This window comes from Vidua macroura, chromosome Z (assembly GCF_024509145.1).
Source record: "Vidua macroura isolate BioBank_ID:100142 chromosome Z, ASM2450914v1, whole genome shotgun sequence".
Classification (NCBI taxonomy): domain Eukaryota; kingdom Metazoa; phylum Chordata; class Aves; order Passeriformes; family Viduidae; genus Vidua; species Vidua macroura.
The window spans coordinates 72,320,887-72,337,985 of record NC_071611.1 but is presented as its reverse complement, the minus strand read 5'-3'; the positions used below and the strand labels follow the sequence as shown (position 1 = coordinate 72,337,985).

Sequence of the window (17,099 nt, the reverse complement as noted above, 5' to 3'; positions counted from 1 at the left end):
GACATTGCTCAGAGTGCCTCCATCCATGTACTCCATGACCAGCCAGAGCTGCTCATCCACAAGTGTCGTGGGGACAGGACATTTTCATGCTTATTATCCCAATCGTGATTTCTGTTCCCTGTTCTCAGTTTGTTTTGTCTTCCTTCCCCCACCCCCGGCTCGCTGCTGGCTTGCTGCTTGCCTTGTGCTTGCTGCTTTTGCTCGCTGCTGGCTGCCTGCTTTGCTAGCTCTGTTTTCCTTTCTTTTTTTCCTTTGCTTTTCGCTTGCTTGCTTTTTTGTGCCATTTTTTTCCCTTTTTCCCCGGTTTCTGTTGTTCCCTTCCCTCCCCCCCCCACAAAGATATCGGACCTACTCCAGGCAGGAGCTCCCCTGGGGTCTGCGAAAGAAGCTTCATACCCTCTGCGGCGAAGAGAGATACAGCTCAACCCCCTCGGACTGGTGAAAACATCTGTGGTCATCTTGGGCTATTTCTCTTGTGCTGGGGAGTGTTTTTTGTTGTTCCTTAATAAACAAGTTTTTTCCACTTCCCCTCTGAAGAAATTCCTCCCGAACCCGGTGGTGGAGGGAAGTTGCGGAGGGTTTGGTTTCCTATAAGGGGCTCCTTTGGAGATGTTTTCCCCTAATTTGTCCTAAACCAGGACAACAAGGTAGTTGAAAGAAGGAAACAAGGGGTGGAGATGAACGTGCTTGTTTGAAAACAACAACATTGCTGTTAGAAAACAACAAGGGTTGTTTCCGGGTGCCTTTGTGACAAGGACAGAATAAAAGGAATAGACATTCCCTCTCAGCTGTGCCTTGTTTGCAATCTGTGCAGTCTCAAGGAGAAAGGTACAGCTGTGAAAAAGGAGATGTCTTAGATGGCCAGCAAGTGAAAAGTGCGGTTTAGTAACAGCCTAGATAAAAAACCTGTCACACGTGCTATTTCTGGAAATAAACACCTTATCTTCCTGGCATGCACAGCAATGGAAAAGGGACAAGAATCCAAGGGAAATCCTCTCTAGGATGGTTTATCAGAACTTAAAAGGTGCTGAGAAAAATTTGAAAAACTCAAGCCTCAAAACAATGTGGAGGCAGTGAACTTGCAGAGTATTGAATTAGTAAGATAGGGCTGATCCAGGTTTTTGAAAAATTTTCAAACTGCATTTGCCAGGGTTGTTTAATGCAGACAAAATGCACTCTCTTCCCATCCACTGGAGATGAGCAGAGCAATAATAATTAACCAATAATTACAGCTCTATTTGCTGCCAGTGACCAAAGTGGGTTTTTAACTTTGCATGCTTGCAGTATGTAAACAAACATCACTGGGATAAAACAACAACCACTCACCTCTTTAAATAATTCACAATCTTTGGGTGCTTATTCATTTTCATGACCATGAGTTCATGAAAGGTTACTTCCTTCCTGATCAGTCCTTGAAGATTTATTTTCTTTATGGCCACCTAAAATGATGTTGAAAATCAATAACATTAAAAGCTGGTGGCGTGAGAACAACTTCTCACATGGAGTGAGTGCTTTTGGAATAACACTGCCAAACTGTGCCAAACTGCCTTGTGATTAGACATCGGAATGGGAACAGAGTTCCAACAGCCCATTTCTCTGCTCCTTGGGGCCAGTTACAGGACACGTGGCCACTGAGGTTTTGCCTTGACCATTTGGTAACAGTGATCTCTCAACTATCACCCACAAAGCTCTGAGCACACTCCCTGCTGCTTTGTATGGGATTCAGAAGAAGTAATCCCTGCCTTAATACTCTGTGGATACATCTTGGGCTATGGGCAGGGCTTAGGGCTTTTAGGGATGCCGTGCAGATCTCTCCCTACGTGCAGTTCTCCAGTGCAGCACTGCAGGTGGCTAAGGAACTACCAGTAACTTTCAGATGCATTTGCTGGCAGCCAGAAGTGAGAATTCTGAAGCCGTAGCCCCAAAGAGCAGTGAGATGCTCAAAGGCACCACTTTTGTTTTAGCAATGGAGAGTGAGTGAGCGCGTCCTTCTCTGAAAGGAACCACTGCCCTCTGTGCCTTCCTTCTGGCAGCTGAGAAGGACAAAGACTGTCCCAGCTGCAATTTGCACACTGGCACCAGTCTGTGCTTCTTGTGCCTTTTCAGCACAGCTCTATGCAAAGCTCCAGCCCCAGCTTACCAAAACACAGGGGAGAGCCTTTGAGTGCAGCAGAGTCTGTGGCAGCTGTTGACATTTACCTCTCCTCCTGTGGCAGTGTCGAGTGCTCTACAAACATCTCCAAAAGTCCTAGAAACAAAATAGTAGCAATGAAAGGAGAAGCCATTTAGATCTTGCAGTGAAAGCCAGCCCACAGAGATCTCTGCTGTAAATGCCTAAGACCTGCAGGACACTGGAAGCATGGACATGTCTTTGGCAATGCCTTCTGACCACACTTACAAATTCTGATCAGCACTGACAATGTAACCCCAGCGTCTGAATATGTTTGCAGCTTGTCTGACTTCACACTTGATGGATATTCCACCAGCAGGACACCTGCTGCATAGTTTTGTAAAAATAACATTGGTTGGACTCATGCACTGCCAATATTTTCCAGTTCAATGTATTTTATAATGGGATTTTCCATCTTCACCATTCTCCCTGAGGGAAACAAAATGCAAGATGCTCACTTTAAAGCAGAGATCCCAGCTTCCAGGAGATACAAAAGGCAGCCCCACTGTCTGGAGCTCTGAGCCCTTTGTGGTCAGCTGGCTGACAACAAGAACAATAATAGGAACATGAACAACAACAAGAAGACAGGCAGCTCCGCAGCACAAGTGGCTGGCACAGAGACTCATTTTCTAGAGTCCTTTGAAGAGAGAGAGCTCTTGAGAGCAGATACACAGGGAAGTACAGGGAGATACATTCAGAGAAGACAGAGACTAGAAGAGAACAGCTACCAAGGCAAGTAAGTTTGTCATCTAAAAACATTAAGGAGAGCTTGAAATAAGGGAGCCTTTCTTTTCTTGGCAACAAACACTGTGAGATTCAACAAAAGGTTTCCTACTTGCTAAGATTAAATGCACCTTGATATCTAGAATCAATTCCTCTGAACAGATGCCAAGTTCAGAACAGGAGGAATATTGCCAAGTGTTCCCATCTTCTCCACCTTGCAGCAGTTTGCCAGAAGAATGCCTCTGTGTTTGTAAACCAGAGCAGCTCATGCTCTAACCAATCCCAATGGGGCTTTCAGGACCAGGACCCTCACTCTTTATGAGCAGGGTGAGTTCAAAGATGCCCTTGCCTGTGCCCCACATGAAGAACCACACTGCTTCTCTTCACCCTGACAGCAGGCATCAGTCACTCCCATTGGACTCGCCCTCTCGGCACCACACACGTCCCCATCTTCCCAACTCGGCACGGCAGGCAAGGGCAGAGAGGACAGCAGTGCTCCTCAGGTGCCAGTGTGACACAGACAGCTGCCCAGAGGAGATGCTGACCCTCTCGTGGGCCCAGGCCATGCGACGCAGAAGCCGGCCCAGACAAGGGGCTGCTGGCTCAGGCAGCTCCGCGCTGCAGCGGCTGGGCGGCGTCGGGACTCTCCCGGCTAAGGAAGGCTCCAGCCTCTGCAGTCCCACCAGCCCTCAGGGCCAGGGCAGCTACCACAACAAGGCTGGCAAAGCCCAAACATGAGCACTGACAGGCACTGATGGGAAGAAGCCAGAGCGAGCCTTTTTGTCCCAAGACGTGATGGCAGACACAGCATCAACTAGGCTCTGTTCTCAACCCTACCAGGTCTTATCTGAGAGCACAGCACTGGCAGCTGTTACGGGCAAGAAGCAGAATAAATGCCATGTGCTGCAGAATCACAAAGGGCTTGATGTCTTCTCCTAGAGACTGATCTGAGCAGGGGTTGTGACAACGGCTAGGACTCAAGCAGTCGCAGCCTTCTGCTGATCCAGGAGCAATCCCTGCTTCTGCCTTTGGCACAGAGAGAAGCCCAGGCAAGCTCCAGCCAGTCCAAGCTGCCCTCAGAGGTAGCAGGAACACCCAGAGCGCTCTCTCGCTGCCTAAGAGCACTGCCAGCACTTCCTGCAGGGAGTACTAAATGTCCCTGTGACACCAAACTGAGGAGGACCATCTGGTACAGCTGTGCTGACACGTGCACACGACACTGTCCCTCAGGTAAGAAAGGCACCAGACGTACTCTGTTGCTCCAGGGAGGCATCGTTGATCTCCTGTTGCTGAGCAGCAGCTGGGTCAGCGCGGGAGGTGAACCAAGTGCCCCGGCTCCACTTCTCCGGCTGGGGAGCAAAGGCTCCTTGGGACGGCGCCGCTGCTGCTGCAGCAGGTTCAGTGACAGAACCTGTGTAAATCTGAGACAAGAAACGAGTTTGTGTCAGGAAGGTGGCTGGCAGAGAGTGCCCAGAGATCCCTTTTCAAATGCAAGCCCTTAGGAAGCTGCTGTCAGCCACATGCAGAGCTCTTCAACTGGACTGGTTTGGATGTCCACTTGTGAAACCACACGGTCAAAACCAAAGGCTGGTTTTACTCGAGTTCATAGCCAGTTTCATGTTCTGAAGGATGACTGCAGCAACGACCACTCCACTTCCTCCCAAGGACTCCTTCCCCCCTTCTAGGCCTGCAGATGCCTTGCACTCCTCGTTCTAACATTCTTCCTCCTTCCGAGGAATTCTCTTTTCCTGCACCAGCCTCGGGATGTGCTTATCTGCGGAAATACCCCTGTTCCTAAGAGACTTAGAATTTTATTCCTATCAAATATCAGGACATTTCCTAAGAAGATGTGGCTGTACAACTAGAATGATAATTTAAAATTGTGGGTGCTGTCTTTGAAGTCAAAGGGGCAACTTTGTGGTGGGGGAGCTGCGTGGGCCCAAAGGACCCAGGGGTGCCGGTCAAGAGCAGCTGAAGGTGGGCCAGCGCGTGGCCAGGGAGCCAAGAAGGCCAAGGGTGTCCTGGCCTGTGTCAGCAAGAGTGGGGCAGCAGGAGCAGGGCAGTGAGCGTCCCCCTGGGCTGGGCAGCGCTGCGGCCACAGCTGGGAGTGCTGTGCCCAGTTGTGGGCCCCTGTGAAGCAGAAAGTCCTTGAGGGGCTGGAGCGTGTGCAGAGGAGGACACGGGAGCTGGGGAAGGCTGTGGAGCGCAAGGCCAAGGAGGAGGTGCTGAGGGAGCTTTAGCCTGGACAACGGGAGGCTGGTCATGGACATTCAGGCAGATTTCCATAAATCCCTGCAAGATAGTGCTTACTACAAATGCTATTTTTTCTACAAATATCATCTCACTGCATCCAAGTGTTTTTGACACTTGATTTGGTGACTCTTTCATGTTGTGGTTTCTTCCTTTGTTAGGAGGAGAATTCCTGTTCAGTTTCTCATTTCTCAGCAAGGCAAGGCTATTATCCTCAAACTTTCCTGCCCTTTTCCAGCTCTTGTCGAGATTCTGCTCACATTTTCTTTTGTAAGGTGACGTTTTTGGAGGATGCAGTATTTTTGCATGAGAACACATAGTTTGGGGCAGTGAGATTGGTGCAGAAGGAGCTGTTCTGCTGCCAGGCCAGTCAACAGGGCCTTGCACTTCGCATTCATATTGACAGTACCTCTGCCTTTTTGCAGCCCAGGGACTCAGTAAATGTGGTGTTTTGGAACTGAGCAGGAAATCAATGCTCTTGCATTCCAGCTGGTCCTCAGAGATCAGAGGAGCTGGGAGGGGCTGGGCTTTATTTCTGATTACAGCCCCTTTAGCACTCTCAGTGTTGTCAAGTCCAAGAGAAGCACTTGGCCGAGCACAGATGCTGCAAGAGTGCCATTCCCAGTGCAATGCTCTGCATCTGATTGCATTCCATGAGGACCTAAATGCTCCAGATTCCCTGGGAGTGTGGTTTATTGAAGCAACAGGAGAGCAATCTCAGGATTGCTGCTGATCAGGGCAATGGCTACCAAGTGTGTGTAGCAACAGAAACTATAGGAAAGAGAGATTATAAGAGTGAGTTCTATCTTTCTCTCTATCTATCTATCTATCTATCTATCTATCTATCTATCTATCTATCTATCATTTGCATAATTGAATCTTCTTGGCTCTGGTCCAAAGCAGTTGGAGGTGCAAAGTTCACCTAAAGCATCCCTTTCAGGAGAGGATTAGAGACATGTTCTGTTGACCGATTCTGAGCAGGCAGAGCTGTTTCCCCCTCCAGATATGGTGGGTTTTTTTTCTCCTCAGAGCTGTTTTCCTCCTCCAGCCTCTTCGTCCTGAGGCCCCCAGTTAATTCTTTAATTTTCTGCCTGTCCCAGAGAGGTGGAAGAATTCCATGTTTTAGGTGGTGAAGAGAACATGAACTCCAGAAGTGTCTCTCACAAAGGCTGAGCTCACCCAGGAAGCCACCTGCAGAGCAAGGATGGAGCTGTGGGACTGGGCTGGGTGTCAGTCACTACTGAAAGACAAACAGGACACGGCAGGAGCAGAGGGAGGCCCTCACCAGACCCCTGAGAAATGCCACACCTTCCCTGTCAGCTGCCTGAGAGGCTGTTGGAGCTTCAGCCCCAGATGACCCCTGATTGTAGTGCCAGGGTCACTTTGGAATCTGTGCCTCCCCACAGGCAGAGAATGACCCAGGAGAGCAGCAGCACAGTGCTCTGGGAACGTGTGAGCCCATCAGTCCTTGAGTCTTGGCCGACAAATGTCCTATGGAAAGTTGAAACCCATCTTCTCTTGCTTTCTGTGCAGATCCTTCCAGAGAAAGAGCAGGAGCAGATTGTGTTATCAGAGATGCCATGCCAGACTCAGGGAGAGCTGAGAGCCCGAGAGCAGCTCAGGCAGCAGGTGGAAGAGCCACAGGAGAATGGCCAGGTAAGCCTGACTCGCCAGGTGTCAGAGGGAAAGGGCAGGAAGAGGGGCATAAAACAGAGCTCTTGGGAGTGAGGAGGCCAGGAGTCCCAGAGGCACTGAAAGCACAGAGCCTTGGAATCTGCAGAGATCAGCACTGGGACAAGAGGGTTCCATTGGAATCAGGTGTGGGTAGGGAAGCAGAAAGAAGTGGCTGAATAAATGTGATTTTGAGGCTGCAAGAGGAAAAAGCTGAGCCTTATGGCAGCTCCCAGTCACTTGCTCTGCATTTGTGTGTACAGAGCATCAAGGCAGAGCCACAAGCAGAGCAGCCCGAAGCTCAGAGTGCCATCATGGAAGTGAAGAAGAGGAACCAGGAAGACACGAGAAGAATTCAAGAGGAGATGAATCTTCATCAGCAGAGGGGCGATCAACAAAACCAGGTGAGTGAAAGAGTGGCAGCACTCCACTCATGAAAGATCCTCTCTCTCGTATTTTACAGAACTTGAAGGAACAGCTGGACACAGACTTTCAGAAAGCTCACGCTAAGATCAAGGCAAGGGAGAAGAGGCAGGAGGAAGAAATTAAAATCATCAGAGAAAAACTTAATCCCCTCCCTCAGGCTCTACAAAAGCAAGTGAGTGAAAGAGGGATAGCCACGGCAGTCACCAAACTGGTGGTTTCTGCCCTTCTGGCCTTCCCAGTGCAGAGCAGCAGGGAGCGGGGTGATGCCTCTGAGTGCCATCCTGCTCTAGTGTGTATCACAGTCACTCAGAAGGACATTTCCTGGTGTGCTGAATCTCAACTGCTGCCCTGGACAGTGGGACTTGTCCTTTGGCCTTTTGGCCAGCAGTCATCCAAATTGATTCCTGCTGGCCTGTTCCTGCTCTCCTTGTTTCTTGAGGTGTTTTTACAGGGGAATATGGTGACCCAGATGGAGGATTGAAACAAGCTGTCTGTATCCCTTGTAAATCTGTTCTTTCCTCACAGTCAGTGACTCTTGACTGACAGGGACAAGCTGTAGTCTCTGACTGCTTTGTTCTGTTTGACTCGAGGTGCAAGTGTTGACATCTCACCGGGCAGCCGGCAAAGACTTCCGGCAAATGAGTGGCAATGAAGAGCCCCGAGGCGGGCGTGAGGCACAGGAAGTGTCCCCACCAAAGGTGCTACAGGCTGGGCATGACCTGAAGATGGTGCAGGAAAAGAGGACACATTGGGGGGAGGCCGAACACTTGAACAAGGAGCTGCAAGTGTATCTGAAGCCCTTGGAGGGGGAAAGGAATCCTTGAGAGGAAGTAGAATGGTCATTGTGGCAGTGATCCTTCAGAAAATCCATGAAAACGGACCATGAATCTGGCCATCCACTCGAGTAGAACTAGCCTTTGGTTTTGACCCATCCAGTCTGAGAAGTGGACATCAGAAAAAACCCACTTAAGAGCCCTGCATGTTGCTGACAGCACCTTCCTAAGGGCTTGCATTTGAAATGGAATCTCAGGCTAATCTCTGCCAGCCACCTTTCTGACATAAACTCGTTTCTTGTCTCAGATCTACAAGGGCTTTGTCACCAAACCTGCTGCAGCAGCATGGTCTAAAGGAGCCTTTGCTCCCCAACCTGAGAAGCGGAGCCGGGGCGGTTTGTTCATCTCCAGTGCTGACTCAGCTGCTGCTCAGCAACAGGAGATCAAGGATGACTCCCTGGAGCTACTGAGTACGTCTGCTGTATTTCTTGTCTGAGGGACAGTCTATTGTGTGCAGGTGCCAGCATAGCTGTACCAAATGTTTTTCCTGAGTTTGGTGTCCCAGGGACATTTAGAGATATTTCCCCACAGGAACTGCTGTAGAAAAGCAGTCTCTGTGCTGGCCACCTGTGCTGCAGAGCTGTCTGCCTGGTTGTTGTTGTTACCCAGCCGAACACAAAGGGTTCAAAACTCCAGGCTCTGGGTCTGCCTTTTGAATCTCCTGGAAGCTGGGATCTCTGCTTTAAAGTGAGCATCTTGCATTTTGTTTCCCTCAGGGAAAATAGTGAACATGGAAAATCCTGTGATGAAATATACTGAGCTGGAATATATTGGCAGAGGGTGAGTCCAACCACAGTTACTTCTACATAACCATGGGCCAGGTGTTTTTCTGGTGGAATATCTATGCAGTGTGAAGTCAGAGCAGCTGCAAACAGACATCTATCCCCATGTTCAGACACTGGGGATAGATTGTCCCATCTCTCAGTGCTGCTCCGAATTCGTGAGTGTGCCCAGAAGGCATTGGCAGAGACACCTCCATGCTGCCAAGTTCTTGCCTGCAGCAAGGAACAGGACCTGGAAGATGTCTTTGTCTCTCAAGTGTGGGACAGTTCTGTGTTAATTTCCTGAGCATTTTTGTATATCTCCAAATCATACAGCCACACTAATAAAAGGGGAAGAAACGTGCTTGCCTGAAACAGCAACCTACTCCCTGATAGCTGTCAGATAACAGTTCTCAGGAACATTTCTTTCCAAAAGATTGCTGAAGGAAATACCCCATGGTCAGGATAAAAACTGCACAGTTTAGAACCTGAAACCCAAGGTGAAAGAAGGAGCTCTCCTTAGGAGCTGAGGCAGTAAACAGCAACGCTTCAGGGACAGGCCCAGTGCCCATGCACTTGAGAGGTAAATGCATCATCTGCCTTCGGGCAGAGCCCGCCTGCATCCGGCAGGTTTTAGGCATTTGCAGCAGAGATCTCCTCTGTGGGCTGGCTTTCACTGCAAGATCTGAATGTCTTCTCCTTTCTTTGCTGCTTTTTTGTTTCTAGGACTTTTGGAGATGTTTGCAGAGCACTTGACAATGCCACAGGAGGACAGGTAAATGTCAACATCTCCCGCAGGTCCTCTGGTGTGAGCAGCTGTGGCTGGAGCTTTGAGTAGAGCTGTGCTGAAAAGGCACAAGAAGCACAGACTGCTACCAGCCTGCAAAATACATTTGGGACAGTCTTTGTCCTTCTCAGCTGCCAGAAGGAAGGCAAGGAGGGCAGCAGTTCCTTTCAGAGAAGGATGTGCTCATTCGCTCTCCATTGCTAAAACAAAGGTGGTGCCTTTGAGCATCTCACTGCTCTTTGGGGCTACGGCTTCAGAGTCCTGAATTGTCATTTCTGCTTGCCAGCAAATGCATCTGAAAGTTACTGGTAGTTCCTTAGCCACCTGCAGTGCTGCACTGGAGAACTGCACGTAGGGAGAGACCTGCACGGTGTCCCTAAAAGCCCTAAGCCCTGCCCATAGCCCAAAATATATCCACAGAGTATTAAGGCATGGATAACTTCTTCTGAATCCCATACAAAGCAGCAGGGAGTGTGCTCGGAGCTTTGTGGGTGATAGTTGAGACACCACAGTTACCAAGTGGACAAGGCAAAACCTCAGTGGCCACGTGTCCTGTAAGTGGCCTCCAAGGGAGCAGAGAAATGGGCTGTTGCAATGTCAGTTCCTAATTACTGCAATGCCCAATCACAAGGCAGTTTGGCACAGCTCGGCTGTGGCATTGCAAAATCACTCGCTCCATGTGCCTTGCGGTCTTGTGCCGCCAACTTCTCAAGTTACTCATTTTCAATGTCATTTTAGGTGGCCATAAAGAAAATAAATCTCCAAGGACCGAGGAAGAAGGAACTAAAAGTCAATGAATTCATGCTCATGAAGACAAATAAGAATCCCAACTTGGTCAACTATTTAGACAGGTGAGTTGTTGTGAATGTTTGTTTACATATTGCAAACATGCATGGTAAAATTCCACTTTGTTCACTGGCAGAAAATAGAGCTGTAATTATTGGTTAATTATTATTGCTCTGCTCATCTCCAGTGGATGGGAAGAGAGTGCATCTTGTCTGCATGAGTCTTCCCTGGTACACAGAGTTTGAAAATTATTCAAAAACCTGCATCACTCATATCTTACTAAATCAATAGCCTGTAAGTTCACAGCCACCACATTGTTTTGGGGCTTGATTTTTTTCAAGAGTCCTCTTACATCCAGATAAATTAACATGGATTTCCCTTGGATTGTGTCCCCTCTTTTCCATTGCTTTGCATGCCTGGAAGACTAGGTGCTTATTTCCAGAAACACACAGTTTGACAGGTTTTTGATCTGTTCCTAACCTGCAGTTTTTACTTGCTGGCAATTGAAGACATCTCCTTTTTTCACAGCTGTGCCTTACTTCTTGAGACAGATTGCAAACAATGCACAGCCTAGAGGGAATGTCTATTCCTTTCATTCTGTCCTTGTCACAAAGGGACTTGGAAACAAGAATCAATCAAGAAAACAACCTAGCCATGCATGTTTATCTCCATGCTCTTGTTTCCTTCTTTCAGCTACCGTGTGGATGGGCAGCTCTGGCTGGTCATGGAGTACATGGACGGAGGCACTCTGAGCGATGTCATCAGCGAGACCTACCTGTCTGAAGATGAGATGGCAGCCATCAGTAGGGAGGTCAGCAATCCCACCTGTGCTGCCCAGGGCTTGGGCAGGATTGTCTGGGAAACAGGGCTCTGACCTGGAGTGATTTCATGTGCCAAGCTTTGTTTCTGTGTTGCTGGTATGCTATGGGCAAGTAAAAGCCTCTCAAGTGAAATGCCTGCCAGTGCCCCTGCACTCACAGCAGTTAGTTCTTGTACTCATATCTCCTACTGTTGTATTCTCACTCTGTCTCTTGTATTTGTATTTGCTGTTCTCCACCTTGCTTCCCTAAACTTTCATCTCCAGCCTGTCTGCACTGCATTCCTTGCCTGTAAGAGCAATGGTGCTGGTGGGAGCATTTGAAATGATCAGCAAAGAAAAAAGACTCATTTCTCTCAGTCCTCAACTGAAAAGGACAGTAGTGCAGCCAAAATGCTCTTTGCTTCAGGAAGGTGACTGTTGTGATACTTCAAGTCTCTGCTGAGGCCAGCAACAAAACCTGTGTCATGCAGCCTCCCACCCCAGAGTGATCCACTTCACACCAAAGGGAGGGACTTTTTCTTCCTTGGCAAAACCCCTCACTTGTCCTCTGCATGGAGAGAGCACATCCACAGCAGCAGCAGCCATCCTGGCTGGTTTGCATGGGACAGTCTACAACAACAGCAGCTGCTGTTGCTCTTTCAAAAGCTGACATGCCTTTTCCTTAGAAAGGTCCTGCTCTGCAAGTGGTGGAGCAGCAAGCTCTTCCTCACAATGGCACTGTGTTCTGCCATTACTCGCCATTCCCCTGCAGAGGGAATCTTTTAGAGCTCTTTCCTTTCTTGTGTAATGAAATCACATCACTAATTTTTGTCCTCCTGTTTTTGTTTTCTCTCTCAGTGCCTGCAAGGCCTGGATTTTCTTCACTCGAACCACGTGATCCACGGAGATGTGAAGAGTAGCAACATCCTTCTCAGAACCGACGGCTCTGTCAAGCTGGGTCAGTGTATTCTTGGTCAGGTGCAGCATTCCAGGGATGTGGGCTGTGGGGCTGCTTTGAGTGACTGCCAGCTCCCCAGAAATGGTGCTGGTGGCAGTGCAGGGAACCCTGCCACAAACTGTGGGCACAGTTGCAACCTGCACAGAAGTATGACAAGGAACAAGGAGTCAAGAGTGGCGTTGCTCTGTGTGTGTCTCTTCCAGAGGGAGGGAGCTACAAATCTAAAGCTTCAGAAAAATAAAAGGCTGGAGGTTGTCTAAAAAATGAGGGGTTTTTTTTTGAAGTGGCCAATTCCATATTTCCTTGTCTAAAGCCTTGAGGAAACAGAGCGTGGACAGTTCTCCAGGAGACTCAACAGCACATTCTTAGACTGAGAGTGGGGAATTCTTTTGCTTGATTTCCTAACTTGAGCTGGCTTTCATGGTATGTTTTTTTCTCCACAGCTGACTCTGGCCTCTTTGCTCAGCTCATCCCTGAGCAGAGTCGACGGAGCTCAGTGGCCGGCACTTCTGGGTGGATGGCGCCTGAAGTGGCGACAGGTCAACCATGTGGCCCCAAAGTGGACATATGGTCTCTTGGAATCGTGGGCATCGAAATGGTGGAACGAGAAGTTCCTTACCAGTATGAAACTCCTGTTTCGGTAAGGTGCAAATACTCACTGATCCCGCTTGTCTTTCTCACCTGTCCCATGGTCAGTGTGCCATTGGACAAAATCCCATTGCCATCTGCTGGCACCACTTCCACCAAGGTCCCCTTCTGAAAATGTCCCTGCAGCACATCAGCATCTGCTGTCGATTTGGTTGCATCAGAAGGGAAGAGGAAGGTAACCAGTTCAGAAACCTAACCAGTTCAGAAACCTGCCATTTTGGCCTCCAGCCGTGCCTGACATTTTTCACTTGATTTTTGAACAATGTTGGAGCTCTGTCTCTGAAGAAAAGGAATTTTTCAGTGGAATGGCTGGATGTGTGATAAATATCCTTCAAAATGGAGATTGAATCTTCCTAGTTTCAATTTTATAGAAAAAGAAAAAAGAAAAAAAAGAGAATGGAAAAGGAAGAGGAAGAGAAAAGGGAAAAGAAAAAAAGAAAAAGTGAGAGAAAAAGGGAAAGGAAGAGGAAAAGGAAGAGAAAATAAAAAGAAAAAAAAGGAAAAGGAAAAAGGAAAAAAAGAAAGAAAAAAAGAAAAAGAATAAAAAGAAAAAGGAGGAAAAACCACCAAAGCAATGCCCAAGCAAGTTCTGCTTGCTTTTCCCTTCATTTACCACAGCACATCAATTTTCCTCCAAACTGTAGCATCTTTTCCCAATCCTGTGGGTCTTCAAAACTTTCAGGCTTTCAAATCATCTGTACATTGTTCAGTCATGCGTGTGGGTGGCCTGGATAAGTTTAGGATGTGTTTTTCTCCGACTGCAGTTAGAATTGTACACTAAACTCTTGGCTGTTTCTGGGTACTTTAACAAGTTGATGAGCTTGCAGCCAGGTGCCCGGGGCTGGGATCCAACGTGGGCGGTTGACGCCGGTGCTGTGTTCCTTCACCACAGGAGCAAGGCCACCCCTGGCCTGCACAGTTCTAAGGACAGTGAGGACTCCAGCTCCCCACCATGTCCAGTGGCTGAGCACAGCTGCAGAGAGACAGGATAAAACCCTCTTTGTGACCTCTGGGGGTGTGGGAAAAGCGAAGGAATTTTTCCTCTGGGTTGAAGAAGAAAGTAACAAAGTCTCTTTGGTCACCATCTTTTTCAGTGCCACCAGCACAGAGCTGTGACTATTGTGGTGGGCATTTTGATGGAGACTCCCAGGCCTCCTTCCATTGTTATTTCAGTCTATTTTAGATGGATTCTGCATCTGCATTTTTTTCAAGAGGAGAAAAAAACAAAAAACAAAAAAAAAAAACCTTGATGATTTTTGTTTCATGGAAGCTGTGCTAAAGGGACCAACAAGCACAGCAAAGATTCCTTTCATGTAATAATCCTTGGAAATAGTATGGATAGAACAAACTCCCCCTTCCAAATAGCCTGTCAGGCTGGTGCAAATCCTCAGAGAAGCAAAACGTGCTTTTGCTGATGTAGTTCCCACTAACTAGGTCAGTCAATGAAATCAGCTGCCAAGGCAAGATCTGCTGAATGCTGGAAAAGCTGTGGCTGCATCGGGGTTTGGGTTTTTGGTTGGTAAAGGAAAGTCATCTCTGGGTCTTTGCCAGGGCAGTTTCTGCAGAGTGGAGCTTAAACCATGGGATCTGAGAGAGCAGCTACAGATGGGAAAGAAGCAGCTGGAGCCTGGTGTTTCCTTTTACTGCAGGCTCAACTCCTGATAGCCACAGGAGGGAGACCAAAGCTGCGGCAGCCCAACCTATTTTCACCTTGCCTGCGTGACTTCCTGAGCTGCTGCCTGCAGACAGATGAGGCACGGCGCTGGTCTGCCAAGGAGCTCCTGCAGGTAAAATGCAAAGGGGCTGCAGGTGAAAGAGTGTCTGAGGGATGGGCTCCTCCTCCACTGAGGTCCAAGGCATCAGATGAGCCCCCGTTCCTCCTCACCTCCACTCTTGGTGCTGTTCAAATGAAAACGGTGAGGAATTCTAGTCTGGGCTGGGCTGGGCTGGCAGGGCCCTGTGAAGGTCATCTGGTCCAAGTGTCCTGCAAAGAGCAGGGAGAGATCAGGTTGTTCAGAGCCCCTTCCCACTTGACCTGGAATGTTTGCCCTATCCCTACCCAGGATGGGGCACCTACCAGCTCTAAGGACAACCTGTGCCAGTGTGGCACCATGCTCCAAGTAAACAAGTTCTTCCTTAGATCTAATCTGACTCAATCCCCATTTTATATTATAAATATTATCCCACGTCCTATTGCAACGGAGCCTGTTAAAAAAGGTATTTCTTACTTCCTGAGAATCCCCTTTGAAGTACTGGAACTCAGCAATGAAGTCTCCCTGGGGCCAGTTCTCCTCCAGGCTGAATAGCTCCAGGTCTCTCAGCCTGTCCTCAGAAGAGAGGTGCTCTGTCCTCTGTTTCTGTCACCCTGTTTTGTAATTTGGTGGGGTGTTCCGTTTCATCTAATGGCAAAGGAACTGAAGTAGAGCAATGCAGGGTACAGAGCCATGAAATGGTGGTGGAGGAACCCAAGGAAGCCAGTCCTGGCAGAGCAGTCTGGAGAGATTTGGCTGTGGGCAGGAGGGGCTGTGGGGGGCTCACTGTGAGCCTCTGAGGGGCCCTGGTTTGTGCCCCCCACCCCACCCTTAGAGGTTTCTGGCACGCAGACAGGGGCAGCTGAGAGGGACTTGTCCCAGCCCCATCTGCTGCCTGGCACGCTCAGGCAGAGGGGAACTGGCCCAGGCTTACTGCCAGGCTGTGTGGCAGAGAGGGAACTGCAGCAGCCAGCGCCACTCGGCTGGCCCTGCTGGGAAGGAAGGTGCCATCCAGCACAGGAGAGGCAGGGCATGGAAAGGTAGACACTGCTCTGTCTCCTTGTGGAAATTAGCACGGTGCCTGTCTCTCAAAGACAGGGACCTATGTGGGTCATTGGAGTTTCCTGAAAGGAAGAAACCCCAGGGACAGAAAGCACCATTTCTAGAGCACTGGCAGGGCAAAAATCCCAGCTAGATGAAGACAACACAATAAAGAGATGAATAGGATTCTGGGCCAGGTTTGCCTGTGATGGCAAGGTCCTGCACATAAAAGATGGAGGTGCAGATGGTCCCATTGGTCCTCTTTCTGCATCTTTCTAGGAGCCAGAGGAATCCTCTGAAATACTGAGCTTGGAAAGTCGCGGTTCATTGGTTTTTCTTGTTTTTTTTTTTTCTTTGGGCAGCATCCATTTGTAACACTTGCTGAGCCTGCGTCCAGCCTGGTGCCACTGATTGTTTCAGTGAAGAAGAGGAAGGAGACAAGAATGTGATAATCACATCAGGACCATTACCATTGACTTAGAGTAGGATTGTAGGTTAGGGTTAGGGTTAGGGTTATGATTAGGGTTAGGGTTAGGGTTAGGGTTATGATTAGGGTTAGGTTTAGGTTTAGGATTAGAGTTAGGGTTAGGGTTAGGGTTAGGGTAAAGTTAGGGTAGGATTGTCTAATCGGACTTGGAACAGTAGGATTGGAAATGAATAAAGTTTCTGAAACCACACCTCACCTTGAAGATTCCCTTCTTTCTCACTCTGTGAATACTCTCGAGATTTTCTTATGAATTGTGCAGTTGTTTCCAAAAGGTGGAAAGTGATGTGGTAAATAACAGGGCCAGGAGACCTTGTGCTCCTTTCTTGATTTAGGCCTTTATTTAAAGAAGCAGCCTAAGGGGGCCGGGGTACGGGGTTCGCGCCGCCGCCGCTACTCCCTGGTGAGTCGACGTCCCAGAGGAGGGGTAGACGATCCTGTCAATTATGGCAGGGTCAGAGTCTCCACCCTCGGAGGATACGTCCAGAGACTCGATTATGGCTCGTTGGTCTAAGGTGGTGACTCGGTTCGGACCTCTCTCAGGTTACGACGACCAGCTTTAGGCATGTTGAAAGCCTTTTCTCCTCCTTTGAGACTTTCCTGTCCTGGGGATGTGGATTGTCGAACAGGTCCCACTTTGGTTTGTGATTTAGATCCATGTTTAGTCCTCTGCTGGGGTCCGGTACTCAATATGCAGCCCGCGCAAGGCCTCCTGGGAATCCGGAAGTCGTCTCAGGGAGCAGCGGCTAACTTGCCCGACGCCGTGGAGGGGACAAGGAGGGTTCAGTTTACCAGGAACAGGGGTACCAAAACTAGAAGAATACAACTGGAGCAAGGACCGGGGATAAGGACAGATGCATCGGGTAAGGAGAATACAAACAGGGGTGGAACCAGTGAATACATTCAAGCGAACTTTCGAACTACGAAATAAACAGACAAGAGGTTAACACACAAACCAACTGTTAAATCTTAGATTTATTCATAACAATCCCCCCTCTTTTACTTTGACCG

At 48.8% G+C, this 17,099-nt stretch overlaps 1 protein-coding gene and 1 long non-coding RNA gene across 2 annotated transcripts; both read left to right on the top strand.

The window, feature by feature from the left end:
- The first annotated feature begins 10,104 nt into the window (after positions 1 to 10,104).
- On the top strand, positions 10,105 to 11,204 carry LOC128822621 (uncharacterized). Its single transcript, XR_008441520.1, has 3 exons — positions 10,105 to 10,175; positions 10,360 to 10,472; positions 11,101 to 11,204. It is a non-coding gene; the product is annotated as an uncharacterized LOC128822621 (long non-coding RNA).
- Positions 11,205 to 12,126: 922 nt separating this feature from the next.
- On the top strand, positions 12,127 to 16,109 carry LOC128822615 (serine/threonine-protein kinase PAK 2-like). Its single transcript, XM_054004381.1, has 4 exons — positions 12,127 to 12,164; positions 12,608 to 12,804; positions 14,462 to 14,599; positions 15,967 to 16,109. Exons 2-4 carry the CDS (start codon positions 12,682 to 12,684, stop codon positions 16,051 to 16,053), a joined length of 348 nt encoding a protein of 115 aa, XP_053860356.1. The 5' UTR covers positions 12,127 to 12,164; positions 12,608 to 12,681; the 3' UTR covers positions 16,054 to 16,109.
- The last annotated feature ends 990 nt before the right edge of the window (positions 16,110 to 17,099 follow it).